At 40.1% G+C, this 23927-nt stretch overlaps 1 protein-coding gene across 2 annotated transcripts in view; it reads left to right on the forward strand.

The window, feature by feature from the left end:
* The window catches only part of cep112 (centrosomal protein 112), a 531702-nt gene that overhangs the window by 468077 nt on the left and 39698 nt on the right, over positions 1 to 23927 (forward strand). For both annotated transcript variants that reach the window (XM_073026401.1, XM_073026402.1), the window contains one exon: positions 11679 to 11768. In XM_073026401.1, coding sequence (XP_072882502.1) covers positions 11679 to 11768 — 90 coding nt within the window. The remainder of the gene's footprint in view (positions 1 to 11678; positions 11769 to 23927) is intronic.

A 23927-nucleotide genomic window follows, 5' to 3' on the forward strand; every position in this document is an offset into this window, starting at 1 on the left:
ATGCTTTCTATGGTACACTTGTAGAAATTTGCAAGAGGTTTTGGTGACGTACCAATTCTCCTCAAATTCCTAAAGATATATAGCCACTTTGTAATTGCATCAATACGTTGGGCCCAGGACTAGGCCCTCGATGATCCCTCGATGAGGTCTGGTGTGTGTTCCCTCAACTTCCCTTTCATGAGGTCCGCAATCAATCCCTTGGTCTTATTGACATTGAGTACCAGGTTGTTGCTAGAATACCACTCTGATCTATCTTGGTCCTGTACTCCTCCTCATCACCATATGTGATGTATATGTACTTCAATAATAAATTCACTTCGACTTTAATGAGGCCCTCCTTTGGTTGTGGTCGGCTATGGCTGTTGCAGCCTAGCTGTCTACATGATACACTAGCCAGTACATAACCCAGGGCTGTGGAAATCAAGCAGATACCTTTGTAGCAGGTTCCCCCTCTCCACACTGCTGGTGAATCTAAAAGATTGGCAGATGCAGATTGGCATCAGCAGTGTTACAGAAGTTGCCTGTCATCGTTGAACTCAATGTAGGACTGCCTTAGGGACTCCTGCTCCAGATTTTTCCTTGGGGTTTACTCCTGAAGCCTTCCCTATGAGTGGGTATAGCCCCAAGGCAGTGGAGGTTTGAGATCAGAGTTTTAATTCTCCTAGATGAGCAGCCAATCGTCGCTGACGAGCCTCATCTCCCCAAAGCGACTGGTTTTAATAACCCACCATTGTCCCTCATGCTGTCAGTCGAAAAGATTCCACTGGGCTTAGTAGCTAAGCCACAGGTGAAGGCCAGGAGCTAGGCTTGGTTGTCAGAGGCTATTTGAGACACATACCATTGGGAAAATTTAATAGGTAGTGGGAACTTATCCCCACTACCACACAAGCTATAACAACCATAAGGAGCCTTGACTTTAATACAGGCACCAGAATGGCACACAGTACACCAAATGTGAGCTAACTAAAGTTTCACACAGCTGCAATATGACTTGTAAATCTTATGTGCAACATTCCAACCAACAAAGGCAAGGCTGTTATACATCCTTTTTACCACCCTGTCTACTTGTGTCACCACTTTCTGGGAACTATGTACTTGCACTCCAAGATTCCTCTCTACATAAAAGACTGGTCACAGTCCTCCAGTCAGAATAACACCCCTTCATCACCAGCCTCTGTCTTATACAGCCGGTTCAATTTTGAATCTAATGTATCAAGTTCCCATCTGCCATGAGATCCCTAACTGAAAGGCTTACTAAAGTCAACATCCACTGCATCGCCTACATCACCTTCTCAAAAATCTCAATCAAGTTTCTAAAACATGACCTCCACTGCACAAAGCCATGGTGACTATCACTAATAAGTCTATGATTTTCCAGATGTAAGTAGAATAGATCCTATCCCTAATAATTTCTCCACCACTGATGTAAGATTCACCAGCCTATAATTTGCTGGTTTATTTTATTGCCACTTCATCATACTAGGAAACTATTCAATAGTCATGTACCAGTGGAATAAAAGTTGTTCTTGAGCCTGTTGGTGCATGCTTGCAGGCTTTGATACCTTCTGTCAGATAGGAGAGGGAAGAAGAGAGAATGTCCAGACTGGGTGGGGTTTTGATATGCTGTAGCTTTACTGAAATGTAGACAGAGTCTGTGGAGGGCAAACTGGTTTCCATGTGGTACAGAGCTCTCCTGATTCCCTACTTAAGTTATTAAATTGGATCATGCATTTACCATGGGAACATCCAGTCTTAAAGCATTAATCAATAGGCAAAAAATAGAAATTGAAACAAGCAGAAAGATAGTTAACAGCATATTTCTTCATTGAATCACAGAAGTATTTACACAGATGGGTGTTACATTAATGCACATGATACTACTTCTCCAGCTAGATGCCAGTATGTGAGCAGTTTTGATTAAGAATTTAAGAAACTGGAATAGGCCGTTCAGCTCATTAAATTTTCAGTGCTTATAGAATGTGTTCAACAAATCTTCCAAAGCCCTATTTACACAATCTTCTGAGAAAATGTGCGCTTACAAACTAAAGCTATATCACACAATATTCACATTCATGATAATTGCCTTTCAAATGAGACATTAAATCAAGGTCCAATCTATGTTTACATTGCAGGAGGGCAGACGTAAAACATACCAGCTCTGATATAATCTCAAGTTCAACACCATCAGTTCAGCTGAATAACTGCTCCTGCATAGCCATCTGCTTCTTTATTGCTGACCTCAGAGTCAGCAATAACACCATTTCTGAGGCTCTTTATTTAACACGCTTCCATGGATAAAGCTGAGAATTCAGGGGAAATGCTTTTCTTTTGTTCAAATGCTGCCTTGTTAAATATTGACATATATGGTTAACTCTCTTTAAATAGTTGATCATTTGGGATTTCTCCGAGCAGTGCAAATATCATTCCAGATATTAGATGGACTGTTTATCTGCAGAAGCATCTCCACAACTTGAGTAAATCATACAGTCATTGTTTCCCTCCAAACATGGTCTAAGATGCGAAGAGTTGACTTATACTCATGATTGGCTCTATGGTTGCTGGCTGGAATCACCAAGGCGCTGCTGCTGAGCCAAGTATTTGAGCTGTAGCTGTTCCTTCTAGGGTCTCAGAGGTAGTGACTAATGAGATGAGCAAGCATTAATTTTAATTTTCCAGATTTCCCTAGATTCAGAGACGGTTCCAGTAGTTTGGAAAAAAAAACAAATTTAGTCAAAAAGATAGGGAAGCAGAGAGCAGAAAACCAGAGGCTAATTAGCTTAGTATACACTATGTTATTAAAAAAATTTGACTTAAAAAGTGTTTTCACAAATCACTTCAAAAAATTCATGGCAGTTGGGCAAAGCGAATGTGAATGGGAAATCATATTTAATCAATTTATTGGAGTTCTTTGCAGAAGTAGCATAAGCTAAAGTCCTCTCCACCAGTCCCAACAAATGAAGAGTAAGCAGAGCTTGTTCAGAACCAAACAAGTGGGGCTGGCAAGAGCAGGTTGTTATGTTGTGTAACTTCAAAACATTAGGCTTATTCAAAGGAAGATGTGGGAATCAGAAATGCAGGTCTAACTTCAGACTTACTTTAAGTGAAACACACACGTACCACAAGGTAATGAGATGACTTATACAATTGACATATTTATACATAAAACCTGTAATGAATTATTTAAATGAACAAAGAAAACTTAATCAATGGCATATTTACAAGATTACTCAAATACTAATGAAATATTAAATACACAACTCTTCTCCCTGCTAAGCTATAACTCAATAGAACAACTCAATAGAATGCATCTCAGCTATATACAGAGTGTACTATATAATACAATTACTATAGACAGACATTCACAGCATTGTAAATTTAAAATTGTCCATTCAGGGCGAAAGATTTAATCACTGAGGAGGCTTTCCTACTTTTGTGGGATAACTTCCTTCCTGACAAGGGGGGTCACGCTGCTAGGCAGGTGAAACTTGTGGCTGTGAAAACAATCTCAGGTCTGGGTTGTAGGAGTTGACTCAGAGACTACAAGAAGAAGTACTGACAGCTCTGAACACCTTTCTTCTTCCTTTTTCTTCATGCTTGTGCATCTTGATCTTGGGAAGGTGCATTTAACTCACTAGAGTATTCTCTTATTAATCCTTCTATTGCTCCCTTTACAATCTGACCTCTCTTCATGGTTTCCTCCTTCACAACATCATATGACAAATCCTTTTGGCCTTTCATTCAGCCAGCTGAGCTTTGGTCTTTTTATCTGCTTTCACATGCCATATTGCTTGCCTTTTGCTAACTTTCACACTGTAAATCTTAAGGCTACATAGCCCTGTGTCAATCTCATCATCAGAGTTCTCATTAGCAGCGTACAAATTAGTGCTCTTTTTGAAAATGGAATTTCATTTTTTATCTTTTTCTCTTCCCTGAGCAGTCCATTTAGTTTTGTCTGCCCGACATACTCTTTGTAGGTGTCCCAGTTGGTTGCATTTTCTGCAAGTTTCACTTTTAAATCTGCATTTGTTTGTTGTATATGAGCCTCTGCCACAATGGTGACATAATTTGTTTCACCAGGCTGGTTTCTGTTTAGATACTACTATTTTGTTCATGCCCACTTTCATTCCTGACTGCAACTCAGTTGCATCTGTCTGTGGTTTCCGTTGAAACAGTGATTTCAACTACTCTTTTGAATGTAAGTTGTGCTTCAGCTAGGAGATGTTTTTGAATGCTTTATTTTAAGATTCCACAAACTAAACAATCTCTCAGTGCGTCATTAAGCCCGTTACTGAACTGACAATGCTCAGGCAATCAATATGCTGAAATGGACTCCCCTTCTTTTTGATTCCACTTATAAAACCTAAAGTATTCTGCAGTCAACAATGGTTTTGGTTCGAAATATTCCTGCATTACTTTGACAATATCAGCAAAACTAATTTATGATGATTTGGTTGGAGCAGTCAAACTTCAAAGTAAACTGAATGCCTTTAACCCTTTCATTTCACATTGGTTATTTCATTTGCTTTGAAATACTGTTCCAATAGCTCAGTATACATGAGCTAATCGCCCATTGCGTAATGAAATTCATCAATCTTTCCAATGTAACCAGCCATTTCTGATTATTATCACCCTGCACTTGCTCTTTATAAACTCACGAATCCTTCCTTTCTCTTTATGAACCTGTAAATTCTTCCATTTTAGAAACATAGAAATCCTACAGCACAACACAGACTCTTTGGCCCACAAAGTTGTGCCGAACAAGTCCTTACCTTAGAAATTACCTAGGGTTACCCATAGCCCTCTATTTTACTAAGCTCCACGTACCTATCCAGGAACATCTTAAAAGACCCTATCGTGTCCGCCTCCACCAATGTCGCCGGCAGCCAATTCCACACACTCACCACTCTCTGCGTAAAATACTTACCCCTGACATCTCCTCTTTACCTACTTCCAAGTACCTTATAACTGTGCCCTCTTGTGCTAGCCATTTCACCCTTGGGAAAAAGCCTCTGACAATCCACACGATCAATGCCTCTCATCATCTTATACACCTCTATCAGGTCACCTCTCATCCTCCGTCACTCCAAAGAGAAAAGGCTAAGTTCACTCAACCTATTCTCATAAGGCATGCTCCCCAATCCAGGCAACATCCTTGTAAATCTCCTCTGCACCCTTTCTATGGTTTCCACGTCCTTCCTGTAGTGAGGTGACCAGAACTGAGCACAGTTTTCTGCTTATTTGCTTTATTTTAAAAACTCAATTGTCTCTTCCCTTCCAAAGAACCTGTGCTGTACTGTGCCTCTCTGCATGTGTTGGGCTGCACTTTTAGTCACTTTTTTTAGTTCAACTGTCTCACTGCACTTTAACAGATCGATTGTTGTCTCAGATTCATTTTAAAAACACCTTGTCACCAATGTTATGTTTTGTAACTTCAAAATATTAAACTAATTTTAAGGAAGACATGGGAGTCCTAAATGTGGATCTAACTTTGGGTTTACTTTAAGCAAGGTGCGCACCTATCATGTGGTAGTGAAGACGTATGCAATCATGTATTTATATATATTACCCATAATGAATTATTTAAACAAAGACTGCTTAATCAACAACATATTTACAAGATTACTCAAATATTACTGTAATATCATTAATCATGTGGATAGTCAGGGGCTTTTTCCCAAGGCTGAAATGGCTAGCACGAGAGGGCACAGATTTGTGGGCTGCAGGGCCTGTATTGTGCTGTAGGTTTTCCATATTTCTAAATATTAAACACACAACACAGATTGCTTTTCTAGATAACAAAGGAAAGTAAATAAAGGGATAATAGTGGATGTACTATACCTGGGTATCAAGAGAGCTTCAAGTGTTATGGCTAAATGAATAGCTCATCATGTAGGAGGTTGGATATAGTGTTGGGAGAAGATTGGTTGGCTAGGAAAAAAGTAGCATAGACATAAATGGCTCTTTTTTTCCCCAGTGGCAATGGAGATCAGTGCTGAGGTCTCAACTTTCATCCATCCACCCACATTCAATGTAAATTGATAAGTATTGCCACATTCAGGTCATTTGGTAAATTTCCTCTGACAAACACGTTAATAAAACCATGCATTCCTGATGCACAATATCACAAGACAGCAGGAGCCCCACAGATTGAAAAAGCATCTTGCCTAGTTTCAACAGCTAAACCTGCTACACTATGTTATGTGTAAGGGACTTGTAACTGCTCTGCCATTTCTATCTCCTTCTAACAAGTGCTGATGATGCTGGGCACTTTTCATAAATATTTTAAATCCTCTAACCCCAGGGATATGCAGCAGTCAAAGAGCTTGTCCTGAAGAGCTCACAGAGTAAGACCTCACTCTCAGCAAACTACCCCAGTCATTTGGTATTGATCAATGAAGAGAATATTGGTTGAATTTATTTCTTCCACCTCTCCGCCCCCTCCACTCTTGCCAAATTACAGAGCAATAAAACCTCTGTGACAATCCATCTACAATCCTACAAAGATCAACTAGCAATAATGACAAAGAATTGATAAAAGCAGTATCTTTCCTGTGTTACAGAATCAGAATCAGGTTTTTTATCACTGACATATGTCATGAAAATTGTTGTTTTGCAGCAGCATTATAGTGCAATACAGTACTTAAAATATACTGTAAATTACAGTAAGAAATATATTTTTTAAATATAAGTGTTGAGTCTGTCTTTTCAGGCTCCTTTGCTTCCTTTCTGATGGTGGTACTGAGAAAAGGGTATGTCCTGGTGGGGGTCCTTAATGATGGGGTGCCTTTACTCACTTTCCCACTATGGGATCTTTGTGACTGGTGTTAATTCAGTAAATAAAGCACAAGCAAAATTATGATATTAAAGTATGCTGGTCCGGAACATGTATGTTCTGGTGGGCAAAAATTCTCATGTGAAAGAATGTCACCATATGTGCAAATATAATCTGTGGGTTATATTAAACCCATAAGATTTCTTCTTTCCCTTTGAAAGTGTCTGTATTTATTGTGGTTTGTGAAAACATATTTCTGATGTGAAATTTATAAAAGATGTAATTGTTCAAAGAAGACATTAAATCCAAACTAAACAAATTACAGTGTTGTGTTATTCCACTGACTCCAAAGAAAAGTCGAGTGATTTAGCATTTTTTCAGTCATTTACAAAGACATTGAAAGATCCCATGGACCCTTGAAAGAGAAATTTATTGAGAATGTTGAGAAAGTGACTAACTGGATACCACAGCAGACGTATCCCTGAAGTGGGGTGTGTTTGAAATTGGCTAGTTGATTGGCTATGTAGATTTTGAATATTTGGTTAAGTAGGCTGACCATGTGTTAGATGGCATTACAGTCAGCCCTCCTTATCCGCGAGGGATTGGTTCCGGGACCCCTCGCGAATACCAAAATTTGCGGATGCTCAAGTCCCTTATTCAACCTGTCTCAATCAGTGGACCTTAGGACCCAGCGGATCCCCAGACCTTATTTAACCTGTCCCAGTGCAGTGGACATTAGGACCCAGCGGCAGAGATCTGAATCTGCAGTTTTTCTGTTCACAAAAATAATCACAATAACAATTGAAAATAAAGTGGAAATAATAAAGTGATCGGAAAGAGGTGAAATGCCATCGGTCATTGGAAAAGCGTTAGGCTACGTCGGTCAACGATCGGAACAATTTTAAAGGATAAAATGTGAAAGGCTGTGCCCCGATGAAAGCTACAATTATTACTAAGCAACGCAGAGGTTTAATTATTAGGTTTTGGGTTTCTGATCCTCCACATCAACCCAACACGGTGGAGAGTGCACTCGGGAGCGATCTGTTACTGGATCGAACTTGGGAAGAAGTTCCTGAGCCCAGCGCTGAAACATATGTTCTTAAGTGTTTTATAAGCATAGAAAGGTAAAATATATAATATATACTAAGATAAACCTTTGACTAACTGACGTTAAATAATACCGGATGTACCTGTTCCAACTTAATAAGAGAACTTACGATTTTTTTCCGATCCCGATCCACAATAACCCACGCACATCCTCCCGTATACTTTAAATCATCTCTAGATTACTTATAATACCTAATACAATGTAAATGCTGTGTAAAATAGTTGTTATACTGCATTGTTTAGGGAATAATGACAAGAAAATAAAGTCTGTACATGCTCGAACAATAAGTGCTGGAAGAGCACTTCCGGGTTTTCGCGATTCGCGGTTGGTTGAATTCACGCATGCGGAATTCGCAGATCAGGAGGGCCGACTGTAGTTGGTTGCTGCAAATGACATTCACCAAGATTAGGCACAGCTCCATTGTTGTTAAGACTGATTGTAAAGGTAGCATGAGAAAATCGGCCAAGCCCAGGATTGATTGATTGCCATCTGCTGAGTCAGCATGAGTTAGCAGTTCAATGGCTCAATTAGACTCCACCTCCCTTGGCAATGAAAAGGAATACTTCCTCAATGTAGTCCAATAAAACGTGATGGAAAATGTTAATTTGAGATCTTCAAACATACACTAACCTGGTGCTAGCAGTGATATCCCCAGTGATGTCAAGTATCTACTGATACCTCCTCGAAGTTTCTCCTCGCTCACCTTAAATCTGTGTCCTCATATTTTATGTCCCTATAAGGTCACCCTCAGCCTCCTAAATATTAGTGAGAATAAATCTAGCTTTTCCTATCTTTTGCTATAACTACAGTCCTCCATTTCGCGCATCATCCTGGAGAATCTCTTCTGCACTCTTTTTATCACTCCCATACTTTTCCTTGTACCAGCTCAAGGAACAGCTCCTTATCATCTATATTGGCATATTGCAGCCATCAGAACGCAATATTAAATTCAGTAATTTAAGGTAACTAGCTTTTTGCTTCCACTTTCCACAAATGGAAAGTTTAGGTCTTTGCTTCTAGCCAATTGTTACTTTAGCAGCTTAAGTCTGCATCCTATCACAGACATTCCCTGGTCTCTCCACCACTCCCACTCAGTAAACTTTTGTATCTTCTGTCCAATGGAAGGGGGGAGAAGACAGAACAACCAGGAGGGAAGGGGTCTTTGATTACATGGGTTGTTTTCACAGCAGGATTTTTGAAGTCCATAAAGAGAAGGCTGGTTTTGGAAATAGACTGAGCTGTGTCCACAGCTCTCTACAATTTATTTTGTAGCCTTGAGCAGAGCCATTGGCTCTAAGCCATGATGCATCTGGATAGGATGCTGTCTATAGTGCATGTGTAAAGTTTGGTGAAGGTCATTGAGGGTATGTTGAAATTCCTTAGCCTTCTGAGGAAATAGACTCACTGATGTGCTTTCTTGACCATATGTCTATTTGAACAAGAACAGGTCTGGGTCCAAGTGCAGGTTGGAGCCTGACAACTTCCAAGCATGAAAATGTCAACACTCTCCAAGTCAAACTTCCATTTTTATGCTCTGTTAATTTCAGTTCATTCTAAAAATCTGTTCAGCATATAGACTCATTGACCAAGACAGCACTTTAACACAAGAAATTGGTAATTCTGATTCTCATATTTAAGATCTCTTACCTGACCTCTGTCTCTAAATGAATTACATTGCAAGCCTCTGAGAAGTCTGTGTTCTTCAATTTTTAAAATTCCTCGTCTTACTCTTAAATAGCCATTAGCTGTTTGGAGTTTATGTCCTGCAATTTCCTCACTAAACCTCTCCACCTTTCATGCCTCATTTAGAAGCCTCTTTAAAACAACTTGCATTTATATGACACTAACATCAAAGCTGTACATCATCCTTCCTAAAATCTAGTTTGTTAGTTTAATTTTGATTTTTACCTATTGCAGTTACAAGACACCTTGAAACCCCCTTTTCCTGCAATAAACCAACAGCATAAATACAATCTATCATTATTGTCTCCGGATAAACTAGCTGAAACATTCAAAATACTTGTGTCAGCATTTTCTTTCCTCGGTAGTTGAAATGTATAATGTCCAAAATAAGATGATAATAAAACAATTGAAAAACTAATATCATAAAAACATAATATCGTTCCTCTAATGAAAAATCTTTTGTGAAGTTTCATTTTAGGTTTTAGCATTTGTAATGCATCTTTTATGCAGCTGCAAAAATTGAAGGTTTGAATTTTTTTTCTCTGTTTTGCAAAATGATTCCAAAAGAATCTGAAGATCGAATTGCCAAGGCCATAATTTAGATGCTCAGTAATTTTTAGTTATTACCATTGGATACCTGTGAACAGAGTTCCTGTGATCATGGTTTCTTTGTTAACAATTAGAAAGGGAAACAAAGTGGTTGATTAAAGCAAAATCATTACTGCTTGTTGCTGATCTCTGCTGAAATATTTATGAGGCTTGTGGAATTCTTTTAAACATTAAAACATAGAAACTAAACAAGCAATGAACTTCTGAACGTTTCATGAGTAGATTTTTATATATGGAAGTTTATCTTTTATTAAAACGTTTAGGGTGGAGAATTCATTAATTTTGCACTAACTTCTACACGCCATGCTCAAGTAGCTCAGACATTTCTCAGGAACGTCATGGTTTAATGCAGATTAAAAAGACCATAGATAGGGAAGGTGTTAAGGAGTGACCCAAAAATATAAATAGGTGCAAGGTGTGGCTGTGAATATGTGGGGGAAGGAGGAGGCTGTGGACCAGGAGTAGGTGAGGGGCTGAGGGCTGTAGCCAGGAAATGAGGTTGTCTGGATGGGCAGAGATTGGGGCAGTGGACATTTTGTACTTTGTCCACTCCTTTGAGTGCAATCATTCAAATAATGAAGCACCTATTATGTCCAGAGAAAAGTACAGCAGATTCTGGAAATCTGAAATTGGAAAATGCTGGATGCTGGAGAAAGAGATAGAGTTCACGTTTCAGGCCAATAATCAGAGTCTTTATATGTGTTTTGTTTACGAGAGCACCATTGTTGATTACATTTGTGCTTATTGGTTACTTATACTGGTGAAGTGTAGATCAGGTGTAGCAATTTCAATGAAGCCCAATTCAGTACAGCCAGGGATGGCATGCAACACTTGCAACCTTCTGAATCACTTCCTGATGGCCATTTGTCAAAGAGAACATTCCACAGAAACAGTAAGGTTGTCATCTCCTACCTAACATCTAGGAAGGATAGGGAAAGACAGGAATTGTGCATCCATTCCATATTGAGGGAATACATCTTGCCTTTTGCAGATCTTTTGACATAGAATAATACAGCACAGAAATAGGCCCCTCAGACCAACTTGTCCATGCCATCTAAGATGCCCATTTAAACTAGTCACATTTGCCTGCATTTAGCCCATATCTCTCCAAACCTTCTCTAATCCATGTACTTATCCAAACATCTTTTAAATGTTGTTATTGTACTGTGCTCTGCTACTTTCTATGACAACTCATTTCATATACACACCACTCTGTGTAAAGAATTTGCCCCTTAAGTCCTTTTTAAATCTTTTCTGCTTTACCTTTAATCCTGTGCCCTCCAGTGTTTAGTACCCTTTCCCTGAGATAAAGACTCTACCTATGGCTCTCATGATTTTATAGACTTCTGAAAGGTCACTATGCCCCTCATGATTTTATACAGTTTTATAAAATGTATCACACTTGACCATCAGACATTATCACACTTGTCTTTTTAAAGACTGAGTGTCAACATCTCTGACCAGTGCCACACAGTTAACTTTGTCTCTTTAATGATTTTCATTTAGGCCCTAGTGAATGAGGCAGAAAGCTATCGCAACCGGATCCAAACATTAGAGATGGAGATGCAACACAAGGAGCTGGACACCCAGGAACAGGTAATGGACAAGAAGCAAAACCAGACAAACAATTAATAGAACACTCTTCAAAGAAAAAAGCAGAGTGGTTGATAAAATAAGACCATAAGACAAAGGAGCAGAAGTCGGCCATTCAGCCCATCGAGTCTGCTCCGCCATTTCATCATGAGCTGATCCAATCTCCCCTTTAGTCCCATTCCCCTGCCTTCTCACCATAACCTTTGATGCCCTGACTACTCAGATACCTATCAATCTCTGCCTTAAATACACCCAAAGACTTGGCCTCCACTGCCGCCCGTGGCAACAAATTCCATAGATTCACCACCCTCTGGCTAAAAAATTTTTTGTCGCATCTCTGTTCTGAATGGGGGCCCTGCAATCCTCGTCATGTCCTCTCGTACTAGACTCCCCCACCATGGGAAACAACTTTGCCACATCCACTCTGTCCATGCCTTTCAACATTCGAAATGTTTCTATGAGGTTCCCCCTCATTCTTCTGAACTCCAAGGAGTACAGTCCAAGAGCGGTCAAACATTTCTCATATGTTAACCCTCTCATTCCCGGAATCATTCTAGTGAATCTTCTTTGAACCCTCTCCAATGTCAGCACATCCTTTCTTAAATAAGGAGCCCAAAACTGCACACAGTATTCCAAGTGAGGTCTTACCATCGCCTTATAGAGCCTCAACATCACATCCCTGCACCTCTACTCTATTCCTCTAGAAATGAATGCCAACATTGAATTCACCTTCTTCACCACTGACTCAACCTGGAATAATAATTAAATAAACTCCTGAAAAGGAGAATTTGGCAGTACTTTGAGGATAGGGCAACAAAATAATTCATGCATCGATGTGGGAGATTATAACATCAAAACAACGAGCTGTTGGTCTCCCAGTCTTGTTTGTCGCAGAAACAATATCTCCCTCTCCCTCGCTAGTGAGAGAGAGCTTGCCTGAAATACCAAAGTTTTGGGATGGGGAGTAATTTTTTTGATGGGCTCTAGATCATGGTCTCTTTGGGGGTTTTCTATTCCTTGGGCGGGGGAATAGTGCTTTTGTCAGTGCTTTTGCCGGAGCAAGTTGGGGCAGGGGAGCAGGGAAAGTGGGAGTGTCGATGACTTTGCTGCTGCTTTTGAGTGGGAAGGAGGACTGGGTTTTGGGGTTCTAACGTTTCTGTCATTCATTCATTCATTCTTTGGGTTTTTCTGTTTTGTGGATGTTTGCAAAGAGTAAAAATTTCAGTTTGCATACATTCTCTGATGTTAAATTGAACCATTTGAACCATTATATAGTTCTTTCAAAGAACTAATGCAGACCTTGAATGCTCCTTCTGCACTGTATGATCATGTGTTTGATGTTCCGGTTATTTCAGTCCTGCTTTGTCAGTGTTAGATGGCATTATGAAGACAAGTGAACTTTGGCATCCTGGGACGAAGTCCGAAGTTGGAGTCCAAGAATCCAGCGACAAGGATCAGAGCCCTGGGGCAGCCTGACCTAGAGTTGGAGGCTTGTCTGGGTGTATGGGTGGGTAAATGGGAGAGATGGGAAAGAGGCATGTTTTGTTGCCATTGTTGCAGCTTGTGTTGTTTTGTGCAACTTCGCAGGCATGTTGCGTTGGTGACAGAATGTGCGGCAACATTTGCAGGCTGCCCCCACCATACCCTTGGGTGTGCTGGTTGTTAGCACAAGTGACACATTTCACTGGATGATTCGATGTACACGTGATAAGTAAATCTGAATCTGAATCTGAGTTGATAGTTTGGACTTAGTGTTCTCCATGCAAACTTAATGGTACTGGTTAGCTGCATGTCTTTCAGTCACAACTTCAAAGGGTCACTCTTTGCTTGCAACAGCATGATATTTCCCATCTACACTTCATGTAGATGTGCTCAACAGTGGGGAGGGCTTTAGTCATGATGGATTGGGCCATGTCCTCTACTTTTGTACTACAGTTGGTATAGCAACCTTTCTGAAGCAGGTAATTAACAGTGCAATTAGATCTAAATTGTAGACAGCTTTGTGCCAATATAATTAAACACAGATTCATTTTGATATTTCCCAAATTAATGTAGGGTTGACAGTCCCTATCTAAGGAAGGAGTGCTTTGTTTTTGATCTCAACTCTGAATGCTTTCTTGCAAGTGAAGATACTATTCCAACTTGCTTCACTATTCTCCAGTGTACAGCTTTTGGAGAGAGGTATTTAAAATTTAATTCAATGCAGCTAGTTTTCTGTCTGCTGCAGAATTATTGATGGGATCTAACAAAAGCTGCTAGTGAAATAACTTCCTGATTTAGTAACATTAGGCGTGTACCATTGATTCCCTTGTGTTCCAGCATTTCTATTCATTGCAAACTGCTTGGCAGGTCATGAAGAGTAGCTACAGTTGGAAGGTAAGAAATGCGGAACTGTATTGCACACATGTATCTTTTTTCAGTACTGTTGTTTAAAAAATAAAGGGCACTTAGCACACTGGGGAAATTTTGATCAAAATACTCTGCCAGTCAGATTATATCAGTAGAGATAGAGATGATGTTTCAGGTTGAACCACTCATTTGCAGCTTTACAGATCTATTGATCAGGTCCAGCATTTTCCAGTTTTGTTTTAGTTTTCTAGAATGTACAGTATTTAGAGAATTACCTAAAGAATTATGTTCTTCATAATAGCACTCTGAGAAGTAGGATAGGGTCTTAGTATCATGCTTCATTCAAAGACAACACATCTGGGTCTCGACCCAGAACATCGACTGTTTGCTTTTTTCCATAGATGCTGCCTGGCATGCTGAATTCCTCCTGCATTTTGTGTGTGATGCTTTGATTCCCAGCATCTGCAGATTTTCTCTTGTTTATGACATCTGATTGTGTCTCACTCTATTAGAATCGCATTGGGAATATCAGTCTGCATCAAACTATACTTAAGTTTCTGAACACTATGAAGTCTAAGGTGTAGCCATGGGTGCTTGCATGTACGCTAGCTATGCTTTATTTTGTTAGCTACAAAAAGCAGCCTTTGTTCCAAACCTATTTCTGCACTTTTCTCCAACTCTCTCCACTATATCAATAGCTTCAGTAGTGCTGCTTCCTGCACCCAAGCAGAACTCAATTTCACCAACTTCACTACTAACTTACATCCTACCCTCAAATTCACATGATCCATTTCTGACACTTTCCCTTCCCTTTCTTGATCTCTCTGCCTCCACCTCCGGAGACAAACCATCCACCCCGTCACTGCATGAGTTTCCTCTGGGTGCTCCAGTTTCCTCTCACATTTTAAAGACTTGTAGATTAGGGTTAATGAGTTGTGGGCATGCTGTGTTGATACTGGAAGCATGGCAACACTTGCAAGCTACCACTCCCCCAGCACATCCTTGGATTGTGTTGATCATTGAGGCAAACTTGCATTTCACTGTATGTTTTGATGTACATTTGACAAGTGAAATGCTAATCTAATCTAGACTTTACTGTGCTTCAAAACAGTGTCCAAGGAAAAGGATGGTTTGAACTTGAGACACTTGAAGATGAACAGATCACCACTTTTTTTCAGTTTGCATTCAGATTGCTAAAATAAAATGTTAATCTGCTTCTATACATTTATTATACAGTCAAGTTTCAATTCATTTCCTTTGTGAAGCCGGATATTGTTGTCCATTCCTTGATTCTGTTTGAATCAGTGTTGGTGTATCTGTGCAGTCTATATGGTTGAAGGTATTCCCGGGATTGACCCAGCAACAGTGAAGTATGTCTGAATCTGGGTTATATGTAGCTTCTGAGGCATCATGGAGGTGACGGTGCTCATGTGCATTCCCACCATGCTAAATGAGGCAGGCGAGAGAGGAAGTTGTCTAAATCCTATCTGTTATCTTACAAACATCAACAGATTCAGGGGTGATGCCTGGGGAGACAAAAATCTACTGTCTTTCAGAAATGGATGTAAAGATCAGCCTAGTAATTACAAACTAATCAGTTTAACCTCATTAGTGAGAAAAGTTATAGTTATAGAATCTTACAGTATAGAAGCAGGTGCTTTGGCCCACTATGTCCACACTGACCATTAGGTACCTATCTGTAGTAATCCCATTTACTCGTACTTGACCTTGACTGAGATATACCAATTGGTTGAGTAGTGTCGCAGCTACAACCTTGCACTCAACATCAACATGACCAAAGAACTGATTGTGGACTTCAGAAAGGGTAATACGAGGGAACGTAGACCAATCCTCAAAGGGGGATCAGAAGTGGAGAAGGTGAGCAACTTCAAGTTTCTGGGTGTCAATAACTCTGAGGACCTAACCTGGATGCAACATATTGATGCGCTTATAAAGAAGGCAAGACAGCAACTATATTTCATTAGGAGTTTGAGGAGATTTGGTTTGTCAACTAAAACACTTGAAAATGTACCGTGGGGAGCATTCTGACTATCTGCATCACCATCTCGTATGGGGGGGGCTACTGGATAAGATCGCAGTAAGTGGCAGTAGTAGCCTTCGTAGTATTCAAGACATCTTCAAGGAGTGGTGCATCAGGAAGACAGCATCCATCATTAAAGATCCCTACTACCCAGGACATGCCCCCTTCACACTGTTACTGTCAGGAAGGAAGTACAGAAACCTGAAGGCACACACTCGGTGATTCAGGAACAGTTTCTTCTCCTCTGTCATCTATTTCTAAATGGCATTGAACCCATGAACTTTACCTCACTACTTTCTTCATTCTGTTGTTTGGACTATTTCTTTTAACTATTTAATACACATATACATAATATAACTCAGTTTTTTCCTCTATATTTATTTATCATGTATTGAATTGTACTGCTGCTGTAAAGCTAACAAATTCCACAACATATGCTGGTGATATTAAACCAGATACTGATCTTGATCAATATCCTTTCATCCTCTCCATTATCTCATCATTATACTATAATGTATGAGGATCATTTAGTGGCTTTGGGCCTGTACCCACTGGAGATTAGAAGAATGAGAATGGATCTCATTGAAACCTCTCAAATATTGTAAGGTTTAGACAGAGTGGATGTGGAAAGGATGTTTCCAATAGTGGGAGAATCTAGGACCAGAGGGCACAGCCTCAGAAAAGAAGGAGATCCATTTAGAACAGAGATGAGGAAGAATTTATTTAGCTAGAGGGTGGTGAATCTGTGGAATGCATGGCCTCCATAGCCATCTGTGGCAAAATCATTGGGTCTATAAAGCAGGCGTTGATAGTTTGTTGATTAGTAAGGGCATCAAACGTTAAGGGGAGAAGGCAGAAGAATGGGGCTGAGGAGGAAAATAAATCAGTCATTTTCAAATGGTGGAGCAGACTTGATGGTCCAAATGGTTTAATTCTGCTCCTCTGCCTTATGGTCATAGAATGAAGTCCATGAAATAAAACAGCAGCATGGATAGAAAATTGACTAAATAACATTGAAAGTTATTTAGGACTGGAGTGAAATGCATTGTGGAGTTTCTCAAGCGTTGGTATAAGGAATGCTACTCTTCTTTTCATGAATTAATGACTTAATCTTGGGTGTAAATAACATGAGTTTTATAAGTACAGGTGACACAAAACCTGAAGAGAGAGTGAATTGTGAAGATTATTACAATAGGCCTTGTAAAGACAGGCTGGTAGACTGGGTCAGTCAATGCAGAGCTGAGAAATATTAAGTATTATATCTTAGTAAAAGGAATAAGAAGAGGCAATTTAAACTAGCTGGGACAAATCCACAGATCTAAAAGGGATGGAAGAATAGAGAGATATTGAGAAAAGGTACATAGTTTAATAGTGGCAGAGCATGTTGAGAAATAGTTGAAAAGCCCTACAGCATGTAGTGTTTTGTAAATGAAAACAAAGGGTACAATAGGAAGGAGGCATGACAAATCTTTATTGAACTCTTGGACAATCACAGCTGAAGTACTGTGTGCAGTTCTGGACACCATACTGTAGAAAACCATGCAGGTTTTGGACCAGATGTGGAAGAGATTTAACAATAGTTTTGGGGATAAGAGATACAAGTTATGTGTCTGGAGGAGCTAGGCTGTTCTCCTCACAGCAAAGGAGATCTGATGGAGCAGGGGGTACCCAACCTTTTTTAATGCCATGGACCCCTACCATAAACTGAGGGGTCAGGTTAGGAACCCTTGTGATAGAGGTTCAGACCACATAGACAGAGAGAAATTATTCCCATTGGAAGACAAGTCAGGAGCTAGGAGACATCAAATGAATGTGATTTGCGAAAATAAACAGGCATGAGATGAATGGTTAGCTTCTGGAAGCAATGCTGGGTTAGTGTTGAAGACAAAGTCAGTGGTAGTGTTCAGGAACAACTCTCTCTGAAAGGAAAGAAGTTTCAGTGCTGTAGGAAATGGCCAGGGATGTGGGACAGCCAGAATTATTTTTACACAGAGATAGCATTTACCATACAGGTAAATAAGAGGCCTTCATTTAAGTAGTAATCATTCTGCCTTAGCTGTTTTGCATTCCTTATTCTGTCTTTTTTTGTCAGCTTTATTCTGTCAATGGAATCACATCAGAGAAGAGCTGGGACAGGTGAACTGGTTCATTCTCACAGCAGCCATTCAGTACATGAAACAGGACTCCAAAGTGCTCATAGTGCAGGGAGACCCAGTGAGGGCAGCTTTGCATCATGGGAGTAAGTGGTCTTGTGAACTGTGGAGTGCAGGCAAAGTTTCCACTTCGTGTCTGAGCTGTTCGGATCAGATCTGTCAGAATTTAACAAGTGCAAATAAATACTGGGAACTTACAGTTTCTGGCAAAGGTCAAGGGTTGTTTTAAACATTAGCAGTAAAGAAATCAGTGAGATTCCTCATTTCCAAAAACGGAAAACTTTCAGAAAGAAAGGAAACACCCTCAAAGGGGAATAGGTAACTTTGAAAGAGGAAAATTACATTAAGTTAAGGACCGAGCATGGTAATGGGACTAAATGCTTGCTCTCTGAGGGAATTGCTGTAGGCTCAGTGAGCTAAATAACATACTGTGCCCCAGTGGGAAATGCCATGCAGCAGGAGAGGAAAAATAAAATTGGATTGAAAACAGAGTAGAAGAGTTACTTCATGAGGAGGTGTAAGTTGTCTTTCCTTACCACAACTCTGAACTGATTCCACAACCGACCGGCTCACTTTCAAATACTCTACAACTCATGTTCTCAGTATTATTTATTTGTTAATCTGCACAATTTGCCTTCTTTTCTACATTGGTTGTTTGTCAGTCTTTGTTTATGTAAAGATTTTCATAAATTCTATTATATTTACTTGTGTTCCTGTAAATGCCCTCAAAGAAAATGAATCTCAATGTAATATATGGTAACATATTGTACTTAGTAAAAAATTTACTTTAAACTTTGAAAATTATTTTGAAATATAAGTCTACTATTCTCTACTACAGTGGACTTTTGTACCTTGAGAGAGAAAATTAATCAGCCATGATGGAATGATCAAGCAGACTTGATGGGCTGAATGATGTAATTCTGCTCCTTTGACTTACGATCTTTAGAGTATGAGGAGATTTAGGCAGGGAGCAGTGTTTGGGTAAATGTCGTTAACTGTAGGTGGCTGAGGGAAAGCTCCTCCACTAGTGGAAATGCAGTGGGGAGAAGAAGCTCAACATTCACGGCAGACCAGAGAATGCCCATGGAGTTGTAGGGTATATGAAATACAGTCGGCCCTCCTTATCCGCGAATTCCACATCCGTGAATTCAACCAACCGCGAATCGCGAAAACCCAGAAATGCTCTTCCAGCACTTGTTGTTCGAGCAAGTACAGACTTTTTTCTTGTCATTATTCCCTAAACAATGCAGTATAACAACTATTTTACATAGCATTTACACTGTATTAGGTATTATAAGTCATCTAGAGATGATTTAAAGTATACGGGAGAACGTGTGTGGGTTATCGTGGATTGGGATCGAAAAAAATCGGAAGTTCTCTCACTAAGTAAGTCAGGACAGATACATCCAGTATTATTTAGCGTCAGTTAGTCAAACATTTTCATTCGTATATAGTATTTATTTTACCTTTCTATGCATATAAAACACTTAAGAATGTATGTTTCAGTGCCAGGCTCGGGAAGTTCCCGAGTTCAATCTAGTGACAGATCACTATGGAGTGCGCTCTCCACCATGCTGGGCTGATGTGAAGGATCAAAAACCCAAAACCCCAAAACCCAATAATTAAACCACTGCGTTGCTTAGTAATAATTGTAGCTTTCATCGGGGCACAGCCTTTCTCACTTTATCCTTTAAAATTGTTCCAATCGTTGACCAACGTAGCCTAACGCTTTTCCAATGACCGATGGCATTTCACCTCTTTCCAATCGCTTTATTATTTCCACTTTATTTTCAATCATTATCGTGATTATTTTCGTGAAAAGAAACACTGCGGATTCAGATCTCTGCCGCTGGATCCTAATGTCCACCACACTGAGACAGGTTAAATAAGGTCTTGGTTTCCATTGGGTCCTAAGATCCAGTGCATTGATACAGATTGAATAAGGGACTTGAGCATCCGCGAATTTTGGTATCCGCGAATTTTGGTATCCGCGAGGGGTCCCGGAACCAATCCCTCGCAGATAAGGAGGGCCGACTGTATACAACACAAATGAAGAAAATTGTATAAGGAACTTAGAGGAGGTTGTTAAGGACAAGGATGAAAAATAAGTAAGTATGTACAAATTGATAAGAGGCATAGAGCACGTGGATAGCCAGATAATTTTCCCAGGGCAGAAATGGCTAATATGAGGGGACAACATTTTAAGGTGTCTGGAGGAAAGTATAGAGTGGATGTCTGAGATATGTTCTTTACACAGAATCAGTGCCAGAGGTGGTGGTAAGAGGCAGATACATTCATTAGGGTCATTTAAGAAACTCTTAGATAGGTAAATGTATGATAGATAAATAGAGGGTTATGTAGGAAGAAAGAATAGATTGATCATAGAGAAGGTTAAAAGGTTGGCACAGTATTGTGGGCTGAAGGGCCTGTACTGTGCTGAAGTGTTTTACGCTCTGCTATGGGAATGAATCTTGGCAAAGGGTCAAAATGTCATGAAGAATTGGGAAGACAATGGGTAGGTAGGATGCACATTGAACACTTGGGCCAGGATTATACAGAACCCTGTGTACATGTGCATCAAATGCACCTTCAGTCAACCAGTTTTTCAAGTTCTCTTTTGAAATTAGGAAGGGCCTGGAAAAAACTTCAATCGTACCCATGCCCAAGTCATATAATGGGCATCATTGTAATGAAATTTGTGGAGAAACTACGAAGCACCAAATGTAACCATAACGACATGGATTTTTTTTCAAGTTATTTTTTTATCCGATGTCCTCATGGTATTTTATGTCCCAAGGTAAATAAACCAAAGAATGGTGAGAGTGGCTGCAGAAATGAGTTTTTATTTGCATATTTCCCTTCCAAGAGCAGGCATTGACTAATTGATTGATAATTGTCAGACAAACACCATGAACGGTGATTCTACTTTTTAAGCTCCCTGAAGAGATTAGATGTTTTTAAATTTTGTCATGGGATGGGATTTATTGTTCCTAAGAAGGTCTTGATGAGTCACTTTCTGGAACAGGAAATATCATATACAGAAAGAAGTAAGTTGGTCTGCCGCATCCTATCTCTATAGCTAGTGGTGGTCGAGTAGCTGATCATTTTCTGGGGAGTTCCAGCTGATGATGAAAGAACAGTGACTTATTTCCAAATAGGAATCTTGAGACCTGGAGAATCATCAGCCGGTGATTGCAGTCCCTCTGCCTGCTGCTTACTAAACTCCAAAACTTTCTCTACTTATTTTGTTTTATTTAGAGATATAGCACAGTAAGAGGCCATTCTGGCCCAACAAACCCATGCCACCCAATTACACCCATGTGACCAATTAACCTACTAATCCATACATCTTCTGTATGTAGGAGGAAACCAGAGCACCTGTTGGAAACTGACATGGTCACAGGAGAAACGTACCAACTTCTTACAGACAGCGGCGGGTCCCAGGTTGCTGGGGCTATGATAACGTTATGCTAACGGCTACACTACCATACCACCCACAGACTGGAATTCAGACTATGGAAGCTCTGTTCTGTAGTATTCAAGTCATGTATTACTAATGTAATTGGTCGTTTTTCACGTGGTATTAGATTTTAAGTTCAAAACCTATGAGCTGTGTGCTCGTATTCTTGCTTGATGACTACATCGTCCAGGTTTTTGAGAAAACCTCAGCTTCTGTTGAACTGCTGTGCTTGTTGGTGAACACCATATTTACTCAGGAGTTATCAAAGTTAGTCTATGAGACCAAACCATGTTAGTTCTTCTATTCTGTCCTTTCCCTTTGGTTTCCATCATTCTGGTGGCCCTCTCACTCCTCCTATTCCCCTTCTCCACCCTCATGACCTGCCCTTCACATCCCACTGGTTCCCTACCTCCTTCTAAGGTCCACTGTCCTCATCTGTCAAATTCTTTATTCTTCAGCTCCTTATTCCTTTTCATCTACCCTCCCTACCCACCCAACTTCTCCCTCACCTGAACTAACCTATCGCCTTCCAGCTTGTACTCCTCCTTCTCCACGCCTTATTCTGGCTTCTGCTCCTTCCTTTCCAGTTCTGATGATGGGTCTCAGTCCAGAACATCGACTGTTTATTCCTCTCAGTAGGTACTGCCTGACTTGCTGAGACCCTCCTGCATTTTGTGTACATTGTTCAAGCTTTCCAGCATCTGCAGAATCTTTTGTGTCCACATTAGCTGTAGCCAGTGGTCTTGAAGGTATCTGTGAGGTTCAAGATATGCAGAGTGATGGACACGGGTACTGGACAATCTGACACTGCCTTCCCTCACCAGTCACATCTGGCTTTTTGAAGCCTCTATTCACTTCCATAGTGATTCCCAGCCTAAATATTCAGAGTAAATGGAAAATTTATTTTTTAAATAAGGGGGCATCTTCCCCCTCCCTTTCCAATCCTGAAGAAGGGTCTTGGACCGAAACATCAACATTTTAGTCATTTCCATAGATTCTGCCTGGCCTGCTGAGTTCCTCCAGCATTTTGTGTGCATTGCTGGGATTTTCAGCACCTGCAGAATTTCTTGTGTTGTAATGTTTATTTTTTTACATTTTTTAACTTATTTCTTCATATTTTAGTATCCTTTTTTTATTTTAAATGATATAAGCACTTTAATTACTTAAAACAGTTTGAATAGTTTTATTTTTAATTGAATAACTTTAACAAATGCCAACCAGTTTTGACAGAGGCAAAGTTCTGGCACCAGAAACAAGAGAGAATCTGCAGATGCTGGAAATCCAATCAATGCACACAAAATGCTGGAGGAACTCAGCAGGCCAGGCAGCATCTATGGAAAAGAGTACAGTCGACATTTCCGGCTGAGACCCTTCAGCAGGACTGGAGAAAAAGCTGAGGTGTAGAGTTAAAAGGTGGGAGGGGAGAGAGAAACACAAGGCGCTAGGTGAAACCGGAGGGGGAGTAGTGAAGTAAAGAGCTGAAGTTGAGTGGTGAAAGAAATACAGAGCTGGAGAAGGGGGAATCTAATAGGGGAGGACAGAGGGCCATGGAAGAAAGAGCACCAGAATGGTCAGATAAGGTGAGAGATGGAAAAGAAAATGGGGTATGGTGAAGGGTGGGGCATTACCAGAAGTTTGAGAAATTGAGAAATCTGTTTTGCCAAACACCTACACTCCATCTGCCGGAATAAGTGGGATCTCCCAGTGACCACCCATCTTACTCCTTGGCCTCCAACCTGATGGCATGAACATAGATTTCTCAAACTATCAGTAATCCCCCCCTTCACAATTCCCCATCCCCTTTTCCCTTTCTCACCTTATCTGCTTGTCTTCCATCCCCCTTTTCTTTCATCCATGGCCTTCCATCCTTTCCTATTAAATTCTCCCTTCTCCAGCCCTATATCTCTTTCATCAATCAACTTCCCAGCTCTTTACTTCATCCCTCCCCTTCCTAATTTCAAGTCAAGTCGCTTTTTATTGTTATTTCAACCATAACTGCTGGTGCAGTACACAGTAAAAATGAAACAATGTTCCTCCAGGACCCTGGTACTACATGAAACAACACAAAACTACATTAGACTTCAGACCTACACGGGACTACATAAAGTGCACAAAAATAGTGCAAGACAGTACAATAATTAATAAACAAGACAATAGGC

Source organism: Hemitrygon akajei, chromosome 22 (genome assembly GCF_048418815.1).
Source record: "Hemitrygon akajei chromosome 22, sHemAka1.3, whole genome shotgun sequence".
In the NCBI taxonomy this organism is placed as follows: Eukaryota; Metazoa; Chordata; class Chondrichthyes; order Myliobatiformes; family Dasyatidae; genus Hemitrygon; species Hemitrygon akajei.